The 11382-nt window shown below is 42.2% G+C and overlaps 1 protein-coding gene across 1 annotated transcript; it reads right to left on the bottom strand.

Moving 5' to 3' along the window:
* Positions 1–6532: 6532 nt before the first annotated feature.
* On the bottom strand, positions 6533–6926 carry LOC133773679 (small ribosomal subunit protein eS24-like). Its single transcript, XM_062211241.1, has one exon. It carries the CDS (start codon positions 6924–6926, stop codon positions 6642–6644), a length of 285 nt encoding a protein of 94 aa, XP_062067225.1. The 3' UTR covers positions 6533–6641.
* Between the last annotated feature and the right edge of the window lie 4456 nt (positions 6927–11382).

The raw sequence follows: 11382 nt of genomic DNA, 5'->3' as shown, positions 1-11382 counted from the left end.
TCAAGGTGAGTATTGATAGATACTAAGAACTAAGACCTATAATTTTGTTGATTGAATAATAATTCTACCTGCTCTTTTAGTGAATTTGGTGGTGTTATGTATTTTCAGCTTTACTTTTAATGCAGGATGCACTTCAGAATTTCTTCTAAGGCTAAGCTGGTAGTGATGAATTCTCTCAGTTCTTGTTTGTCTGGACAATATTTTGTTTCTCCTTCACTTTTAATAGGAGTTATCTCTCGCTGTCTTTTTGCCTTTCAAATAAATAGGCAAATAAGAATTTTTTTTTTTTTTGACAGGCAGAGTGGATAGTGAGAGAGAGACAGAGAGAAAGGTCTTCCTTTTTGCCGTTGGTTCACCCTCCAATGGCTGCTGAGGCCGGCGCATCGTGCTGATCCGAAGCCAGGAGCCAGGCGCTTCTCCCAGTCTCCCATGCGGGTGCAGGGCCCAAGCGCTTGGGTCATCCTCCACTGCCTTCCCGGGCCACAGCAGAGAGCTGGACTGGAAGAGGAGCAACCAGGACAGAATCTGGCGCCCTGACCGGGACTAGAACCTGGTGTGCAGGCGCCACAAGGCAGAGGATTAGCCTGTTAAGCCACTGCACTGGCCAAGAATTTTAAATATATAATAAGAGACACATATTCAGGTTACTACCCAAAACACTCAAAAGTTAATCATTAGAAAACAAACATCTCAATTAAAACCAAGCAAAGAGGCCAGTGTTAAAAACAAGCAAAGAAGGCACTGCCAGTGATGCTGGCATCCCACATCGGTTCCAGTTTGAATGCCAGCTGCTCCATTTCTGAGCCAGCTCCCTGCTAATACACCCAGGAAAGCAGTGGAGGATGGCCCAAGTCCTTAGGACCTTGCACCATGTAACAGACCGGGATAAAAACTACTGGCTCCTGGCTTTGCACTGGCCCAGCTCTAGCTATTGCAGTCATTTGGGGAGTGAACCAGCAGATGAAAGATATTTTCTCTCTCTCTCTCTCTCTCTCTCCCTCCCTCCCTCCTTCCTTTGCTCACCCTCTCTCTGTAATTCTGTCTTTCAAATAAATAAAATAAATCTTAAAAAAAGCAAAAGATTCGAATGCAGGGTTCACAAAAGATCTATACATAAATGACAAATATGTCCATAAAATGCTGCCCAGCATCATTCGTCATTAAGATATTCAAATTAAAAAATACAATGAGATAACATTACATTAAGATAGCAAAGGTTACAAAACTGGCTATTTCAAGTGTTGAAGATGTAGAAGAACTGCTGGTGGGGACATAAAATTGCACAATCACTTTGAAAAATCGTTTGGCAATTTTTGTAAAAGAGAATCATACATGGGCCGTTGCACTCCTAGGATTTACTCATAAGAAAGAAAAGCGTATGTTTGTACAAAGACCTATCCACAAATGCTCATAGCAACTTTGTTATAATTCAAAATAAGAAACAATGCAATGTCAATAGATAATGGAAAAGCAAAATGTGGTATATACATACAGTCTACATTACTCAGCCAGATAATAGCGAAGACTAGAATGGAATAAACCACCAATACATCATCATCATGAACAAAACTAAAAATAATGGTTCTGAGCAAATAAACCAGAAGCCAGGCCTTAAAGCATTTATAGCATACTATTCCATTTTTATGAAATGCACTGTGTTCTCTTTCAGCTGTCAGATATTTCCTATTTCAAAGCCCATAGAATAGAACTTCATCAGATTCCCAAACTCAACTGCTACTGTCAATGTCTCTGTCTCCCTGTGCTAGTAGAGACTAACTGTCCAGTTACAAAGCCATCCACTTCTGCAAGAGATTCCATTCTTCTTTGTCCTCTCCTCTGTCATCCATTTCCCTTGCCCTCTTAGTTCATTCCTTTCACCAATAAATTCCCTTTTTTGAAAATTTCCATGAATCCCTCTTCCTTCTGCTACGACTTCATCATGTCTTCTCTCTGGACAGTGAATTCTCAAAAATCTTGAGCTGTCTCTTCATCTCTCCAGTTCCTGCCATCCCTTTCTCTTTTATAATCACTGCCTTCAAGCTCTCATCTTCATTCACATGTAGGAAGCATCTGGCCCAGTTACCACTTCCTTCTTGGAACCTTGAGTTCACTTCTCTATCTGATACTATTCTCTTTCTTCCTGTCACAAATGGAGCCCCTGCAAGTCTCACTGTTGAATACCTTGTCTTCTCAACCTTTCAACCATGGAAAACCACAAGACCCACACTTGATGTCACCTTCTTCCACTATCTATAAACAGCTTGTGAAAATCATCAGTCTCCTATTCACCATATACATATATCCCAGATGTGTACCTTTTTCTGTTTTTCTTTTTTTCTTTTTTTGTTTTTGTTTTTTTGGGTTTTTTTGACAGGCAGAGTGGACAGTGAGAGAAAGAGAGAGACAGAGAGAAAGGTCTTTCTTTACCGTTGGTTCACCCTCCAATGGTCGCTGTGGCCGGCGCACTGCGGCCGGCGCACCACGCTGATCCGAAGCCAGGAGCCAGGTGCTTCTCCTGGAATCCCATGCGGATGCAGGGCCCAAAGACCCGGGCCATCCTCCACTGCACTCCCGGGCCACAGCAGAGAGCTGGACTGGAAGTGGGGCGACCGGAACAGAATCCGGTGCCCCGACCAGGACTAGAACCCGGTATGCCGGCACCACAAGGTAGGAGATTAGCCTATTGAGCCGCGGCGCCAGCCCCTTTTTCTGTTTTTCTTTCTGAAATTTCCTCTTAGGAATCCAGGGCTTCTCAAATTTAACATGCACAAAGCCTACCTCCTGATTGTCTTCACACCACCAGCTCCCCACAGCCTTTCTCATCTCAGCGGCAATTCCACTCTTGAAGTGACTCGGCCCCAAATTCAAAAACTTAGAGTCGCTCTATTTTTTCATGCAAAATTTTTTTTCTCTTTGTATATATTTATGAGGTACAGTGTGATTGATAACTGATACATGTACACAATGTGTGAAGATCAACACAGGGCAATTAATATTTCTAGCTCCTTAAATATTTATCATTTTTTGTAATAGAAACCTTTGAACTCTTCTAGTTCTTTATACATATGTAGTCAGTTGTAAACTGTAGTCACTCTGCTATGCTGCATAACACTATTCCTATTTTGGTGCCCATTACCCAACCTTCTTCTTTCCCTCCTTCTCCATCCTATTTGACTATTCTGCTCCCTACTTCTATGAATCAACTTTTCAAACTTCCACACATGAGTGAGACAAGTAGTAGTTATTTTTCCCTGTCTTATTTTGTGTAACATAATTCATCTGGTTTTATCCAAGTTGTCATAACTGATAGGATTTCATTCTCATCAATTACGGAATGATATTCCAGTCTATACTTTGGTTGTCCATTCATTCATCAATCAGCATTTGTTACCCATACCTCACCTGTGATCCATCACCAAATCCCGTTGGTTCTACCTTCAAAATGTACCTAGAATCCAACTGTGTCTCACCGGCCTCATCCAAGCTACCATCACTTCTTGCCTGGATTATTTTCAAAACCTTCTAACTGGCCTTTCTGCGTCTATCCTTGACCCACTACACATGAATCTCAACTCAGCAGTCAAATACACCTGTGAAGATATGAATAACATATTACATCACTTCTCTGCTCAACTCAGCTCATGTCCGTCTGTGTCATTGGAGATAAAAGGTCATTTCCTTACAATGGTCTACAAGATCTTGTGTGATCTCTTCAACGTGGTCCCTTGATCTCATCTCTTCTCTCACTATGACTTATTCTGATCTATCCATATTGACCTTTTTGTTATTCCTCAAAGATATAAAGATATCAAACACAGTCTCACTGTAGGAGGCTGAAAAATCCCTCCCCGAACCATCCTGACAAGGAATTCATGTCCTGACCTCTGGAAACCATGTATGTCATCTTACATTGCAAAATCATTGTGGATGTGATTAAGTGAGGAATATTGGGATTGGGAGATTATCCCAGGTTATCTGGATGGACCTTCAGTGCAATCACATATATCCCGATAAGAGGAGACAAAGGAAGATTCCTCTCACACACACATACCCGCATAGACAGAGGAGAAGGTGATTCGAAAATGGGCAGAGAGCACGAAGATGCTAGCCTTGAGGACTGGAGCGATGCAGCCTTGAACCACGGAGGGCCAGCAGGCACCAAAAGCCAGAAGAGGCAAGGAGTCACTCCTCCCAGGGAGGCTCCAGAACAGCCCTGCCTGCACCTGCACTGCAGCCTCATGACACCGAGTTTGTGCCTACAAAACTGTAACAGAACAAACCTCTGCTGTTTAGAGAAACCAAGCTGTGAGTCACAGAAAACAGATGCTCTCATCTCCTGCTGCTCCCTCTGCCTAGAATTCCCTTCTGGCAGATGTGAGGATTGCTACCACCTCTCCCTCTCTCATGTCTTTAGCCAAATAGAATCCTAGAGAGGCGATCTCTAATTTCCCATTCAAACTCCACACTGCACACTCAACACACTCATAAGAATTCTCGCACTCACCATCACCCTTAGCTTTTCTCTTATGGTGATCACTTCCTGACATTCTATGTGTTTGTTGCTTTTTGTTTCCCTCTACTACAACGTCAGCTCAGTGAGAACAGGACCTGTGCTGTGCATTCACTGTGGGTCACTAGCCCCTGGCACAGGGCTGCTGTATGGTCAGTGCTCAGGGACTGTGAAGCTGGCTAACTTCCATTATTCCACACCGACTGAGGAGAAGAGCAGCATTCCACCGTGGCACAGTCAGACTCTGAATGTGAAATGTCAGCTATTCCCCATCCTGGCAATTATACACATGAATCTAGACTCATTCGCATCTGGATTCAAGACATCACAAAGAAGGTCAGATACAGACAGAAGGCCTATGAGCAGATTGCACAATATTATCCACGCAGTGGTTCCCCAGCTACGTGGTCAACACAGTCCAGTGAGGAGTTTTACAAAATTATCCTGGGCTTCTTCGCACTCTGCAGGGCAGTCCCAGGGCAGGGTGTGTGTGTGCAGTGCAGGAAGCTAAGCAGTGAGGATGGTCCGTTGGATGCAGAGACTATATTCTTCTGTGCTGTGTATTTAAAAACTTAGAAAGAAAGTTATTATATACTTGCAATCAAATACAAATGTTTTCAGCATTGCGTATTTGCATTCATTATTTTTCCTTTACCTAAAACAGTCATAGCTGTTGTTTGGCCATACGTATCACCAGGTAAGATCATTTTGGGGGCTGTCAGAGTGCACGCTCTCTATTGAAATGTGCTGGCATTTACCACCACCAAAGGGGAAACTCCTATTTTACTGTACAGCAAACCTGTCCAGGTTCCTCTTGTCTTCCTCTAAAGTACTAGAGCACTTCACACTCGGGGCGATCTCCATTTTCTTCAATGAGGAGGGCGTGTGTTCTATGTAGAGTCTGAATTTTGTGATGTATTTTATTATTATTTTTTTTTTTTTTTTTTTTTTATTAAACTTTTATTTAATGAATATAGATTTCCAAAGTATAGCTTATGGGTTACAATGGCTTCCCCCCTCCCATAACTTCCCTCCCGCCCGCCACCCTCCCCTTTCCCCTTCCATTCATGTAAAGATTCATTTTCAATTCTCTTTGTATACAGAAGATCAGTTTAGTATATATTAGGTAAAGATTTCAACTTTTTGCCCATATAGCAACATCAAGTGAAAAAACTACCATTGGATTACTAATTATAGCATTAAATAGCAATGTGCAGCACATTAAAGACAGAGATCCTACAGAATTTTTTTTTTCAAATTAATTAATTTTCTATGCCATTTCCATTTTAACACCAGGTTATTTTTTTTTTCATTTCCAATTCTCTTTATATACAGAAGATCACTTCAGTATTTAATTAGCAAAGACCTCATCAGTCTGCGCCCACACAGAAACGCAAAGTATAAAAATACCGTTTCAGTACCAGTCGTAGCATCACTTGGCTTTAGACGACACATTATTTTTTAAAAAATCAAAACAAGCTCAAAATTCTGAATAACTCATTCCACTTAAACTGAGTCCAACTTGTGGTTCTCAGTCAGACATCTTTTTGCCTTAACCTTTCCCTTCTAATTGATATGGAGAGTTCAGTTCCAATTCTTTGCTTATAGCGTTCAAGTCTTTCTTCTAATGGTAGAGTGAATGAGGTTAATCCCAGGTCAAAGAGAAAAATGCTTTTGTCATCGGAGACTATTCCACTTGCCACAACACAGTGAAATTTCTCAGGACCCTAATTACAACACTGAAATATCCAAGCATGTATATCTGTGTATACATAGACATGCATAGAGAGATATACAAGTAGATACATGTTGTTTAGGTCTCAAAAGAAGAGCTGCACCCTGTTTTGAAGTCAACTTCTATTGAATGCCGTCACCAATAAATTGATACAAAAGAATTTTTAACCTTGTGGTCTCTGTCTTGGAAGCTTTTATCTGTGGAACTTATAAGAAGTGATCATCTCAGGGCAGATTTTTTTTTTAAGTTTTTACAGTTTATTAATTCCCATGAAAAATTCACACAATCACTGTAGATAAATTCACTGCAAAATCTTGACTCCTTCGGCTTTTTGCCAGCACCAACGTTGGCCTTGGCAGTTCCCCTGACCTTCTTCATCCTGTTCTTACACTCCTTTCACTGCTTTCTTGAGGTCTTTTTCTTCTCATACAGGCCATGTCTTGTAAGTCTGTGTTTGGGTTCATTTTTGTTAGCATAATCCAAGGAATCGTAAATCATGCCAAAGCCCGTTGTCTCGCCACCACCAACATGAGTTCTGAATCCACACACAAAGATGACGTCGGGAGTCGTCTTGTACATTTTGGCCAGTTTTTCCCGAATCTCTGTCTTCGGCACAGTTGCCTTGCCAGGGTGGAGCATGTCAATGACTATCTGCTTCCTCTGGAGCAGTTGGTTAGTCATGAACTTCGGGTCCGGCTGGTTACTGTGTCATTCATGACGGCGGCAGACCCTCACACAGCCAGGGAGGAAAAAAGATATTTTTTTAAATATTAGATAACATTGACAAAACAACAAACATTTACTGAGAGCTAACTATGTACCAAGAACCATGGCTAATGTTTTAAACACTTATCATATTTTCTCCTATGAGCTGGGTATTATGGCCTGCAGAAACTGAGCTTCTACAACCCGTCAGCAACTTATGCAACAACTGCTCCTGTCTGTTTCACCCCAAAGTGGTCAAATCACTTGGCTAAATTTCCTAATTCCAATGTAAACTGAATCCTAGACTCTGTAGGCTGCAAAACATTTCTCTTAAAGAGATGAATTGTCCTAGGAATTGAGAACATGACTAATTCTTCTTGATTCCATGTAAGTTCCACTTCAAGAGAAATGCCAAGTGTCTGGGAGCTCAAGGAAGGAAAGGGCTCTAAGGAAAAAACAGAGCACAGCCATAAAGAGTCAGATGGCCAACATCTGGACAGCTTGTGGTTGACCTGGAAATGCTGTGTGAATTACAAAGGGAGGACAAATTGTGGACTCTGTTCTAATTTGGCTCCGCCTGCCTGCCTTCAGCTTTTTGGCACAGTTTCCCACATCTGAGCTAAAAATGCCCCTTCGTGGAGCAGGGTGCGGCGGAGGATTATCATGCAGGCTTTCTGTTTTGTTTTCCAGCTCACTTTGTTTATGTGCTGCAGGGGAGGGATCTCATAATGTTTGATGGTGCTTTACATCATAGTCTCGATGCTGTGCGTGGAATGCCATTCGAGCAACCTTTTGCAGTTACACAGGGATTTACTGCTTGAGTCTGGCTCTCCAGGACACGTAGAGGAGCCCTCCCTCGGGCTGCCTCTTTGCATCTGTCCTGGGCTGAGGATTCTTGCTGAGGTCTCATACATAGTGCCTCTCCTGTGGTGGCACTCTTCCACCACAGGGCATCCGGACAGATGTCCATCAGCAATTGACATTGGACAACAGATTTTAAAAAGTATTGTTCTTGCTTTTAATGCTGCTTAGGAAACAAGTCATGTTCTGATGTGGCAGGAAACAGCAGCACTGAGATCCCTGAATACGGTATCACACGGAATGCATGCAACTAGGAGGCAATCCCAGGCATGAGGCAGCTCTTACAGTCACATTTTACAAATGTCCAAAGTGGAGTTCAGAAAGGGAAACAGACTCAAGGTCACATAGCTATGCAGTAGCATGGAAACAATTATAACCCAGGTCTCGGGGCCTGGCATTGTGGCACAGCAGGTAATGTCGCTGCCTGTGATGCCAGCATCCCACATGCGCACAGGTTCATGTCCTGGTGGCTCCCCTTCTGAGCCACCTCCCTGCTAACGGCCTGGGGAAAGCGGCAGAAGATGGTCCAGGTATACAGCCCCTGTCACCCACATGGGACACCTTGATGTAGCTCCTGGATTCCGGCTTTGGCCTGGCCCAGCCCCAGCTATTGCAATCATCTGGGGAGTGACTCAACAGAAGGAAGATTTGTTTCTCTTTCTTCCTCTCTGTAATTCCGACTTTCAGCATAAATGAATAAATATTGAAAAAAATTAAATAAATAAATCCAGGTCTGTCAGATGTGAAGGTTATCATACAAAGTTACTACTGTGTGAATTGGAGGAATTGAGACAGTTTTCACAGGCCTAGGACTCCCGTCACATGAGCTTCAATTCTTCTCAAACTTAAAATGATGGCTTACTATATAACTCTTTGGGTAGTGTTCTGGTAATAAGAGAGATGTGGCTAAGGCTTGTTTCATGTGACAATCAGGCTCTCCTCAGGTGTCCTGGAGATTCCCCACTTGCTAAACTTATTTTTAACACCATTTCCATGTTTGCAGCTAGAACTTTATTCTGAAGTCACCATTGCTGCTCCACCGAACACTTGAAATCTGGTCTCAGATGCACTTGGCTTTCAGAGGTAGTCTGCCACTTCCCAGGGAAATTGTGGAACAGAAAGAAATAGCATGGCTGGTTCTGGCACCTCCCAGCAGCTAAGCAGCCCCTGCAGCCTGGTGTCATAGTCCTGTCCCCAGCCCTGAGTTGCCCCACTTCTGGGCAGTTAATGAACATATGCTTTCAGAGAGGGGCTGCCTGAGGACATGCGTAGCTGTTCTCAGTCTAATCCTGTGATGTACATCCAGAGGTCTCTTCAGGGACTTCCCAAATCAGCCTATGCCTTTTCTTTCCCTCCCTCCATCCTATCTCTCTCTCTCCCTCTATCCTCTTCTTCCTCCCCTCCTTCTTCCCTGTCTTTTTCCCTCCCTCCCTTCTTTCCTTCCTTTTATTCTGCAGTGAAGAAGTAGTTTTTTAAAAGCCCAGGAAATGGCAGGTGCAGAAGATGCAAAACCATGCCAAGGACCAATCTGGAAACCACCAGGAAGGATCATGATTTCCTCATGCTGCGAGGGCAAAAGACAAGGTGGTAGAGGTGCCTAACGCAGGTCATGGGTCACTGTAAAAGCTATGGAAGCCCTCCCCAAGGAAGATGGGAAATTGTAAAGAAGGTGAGGAGTCCACGAGTGAAAGAAATCACTGGCAGCTCTCATTTCAAACCCCTTCCATTAGCACAGCATCGCTGTTAACACACATTGCTCAAGCCCATAGATTGAGAAAAAAGTCTACCTTGACTATTTCAGGAGGCATTATTTTTAGTATTCATATGAAAAAAAAATTCAATGTGAAGAATAGCCAGAAAAATCAAATCAACTTTCATGAGGATTTTTGTAAAAAAAGAAACAACCCTGAATGTCCTTTAACTCCTTCTGAAGTCCCGTATCAGAGTTCCTTGGTTCAAGTCCAAGCTCTGCTTCTGATTCCAGCTTTCTGTCAGTGCACACCATGGGAGGCAGCAGGTGATGATGATTCAAGTACTTGAGTCCCTGCCCCCATGTAGGAGATCCAGACTGAGTTCTATATGAAGTTCTCATTAACAACGTTTTTATTTATTCTATTTGAGAGATATTATTATATTATATTATTATTGATATATATATGTATATCTATATATATAAATCAGTTACTAAACAATGGAAGTGTCTTTTTGTAGCTTACCAATATGAAACAATGTGGAGAAAGTAACAATTTGAAAACATCCAAAACCGTCATAGCCATCTCGATGGAGACTTTTATCAATAGGTAGATTGACTAAGATATCTGTAAACAATGAGGCTTAGGAATAAATGGGAGCCTGGCACTGTGGCATAGCTGGTAAAGCAGCTGCCTGCGATGCTGGCATTCCATATGGGCACTGATTCCATTCCCAGCTGCTCCATTTTCAGTCCAGCTCCCTGCTTTTGTGCCTGGGAAAGCAGTGGAAGATGGCCCAAGTTCTTGAACTCCTGCACCCAAGTGGGATACCTGGAAGAAGCTCCTGGCTCCTGGCTCCTGGCTTCAGACTAGCCTAGTTTCTGCTGTTGGGCCAGGTGGGGATTGAACCAGTAGATGGAAGATCTCACTCTCTCTCTTTGTCTGTCTGTCTGTCTGTCTCTCTCTGTATAACACTGCCTTTGAAATAAATAAATGGAAATTAATCTTAAAAAAGAATAAATGGCAAAAGTGATATGCTGGAATTACAAAATATTCTTTTGTGAAAAGGGACTCATTTCTTCAATGACCTTTTGCAACTAATATTCTGAGTTGATGAATTTACATCCAAATATATTTATTTTGCAGGATGAATATTCTTACAAGGAAACAAATTCTAGAAAGAACAAATGAATTCCATTATTCATCTTTTTCAAATTTCTACTTTATCCTGTAAAATAAATGTAATTTAAGCTTTTAATATTTAAAAGAGAGTTTCAGGTAAAGATTTTATTGAAATGTATTTATAAGCAAAAGAAAGATATCCCTTTCTTTCACTTCATTAACACAATTATACTTAAAATAGCATAGGAAAGTAACTATAATAACCCAAGGGATTTGGTGGTTTCTTATGAAAATGAGCTAAAAAGGTTGTGGTTATCTAATCTGAGAAAGTTGAAGACTGCACAAGGAAAAGTGGCCTGTATCTCACTCTTAGGATCATTGGTTGCTATTCTCATGCTGTCTTTTATACTACAGTGTCTGTTTAAGTATTTACAGGAGGTGATAATGGAACGATCCAAGGCCTTCAGCAACCAGGCAGTCAACCAAATGCTGCTACAGGGATAAACTCGGCTCCCCACACTGGAGATCAAGGCTTGAGACATCACCCCATGCCAGCAGAGAGTACCTTTTCGCCCCATGTCAGCAGGAAGTAGCTCTAAAGACAGATCATCGTCCCTCTACCCATCCTGGACTTTTGGGGCTAATGTAATCCCATACAAGTCCCGCTTTATAAAAAACAAAAGAGGGGAATGTTAGTAAAATGGCACAGTCTTATCTATGGTGCAATCTATACCCTGACACTATCCTAGGCTCTAGCC

The sequence above is a fragment of the Lepus europaeus genome, chromosome 14 (assembly GCF_033115175.1).
Source record: "Lepus europaeus isolate LE1 chromosome 14, mLepTim1.pri, whole genome shotgun sequence".
NCBI lineage: Eukaryota > Metazoa > Chordata > Mammalia > Lagomorpha > Leporidae > Lepus > Lepus europaeus.
The sequence above is the reverse complement of the archived record's forward strand: the minus strand, read 5'-3'. Positions and strand labels throughout refer to the sequence as shown.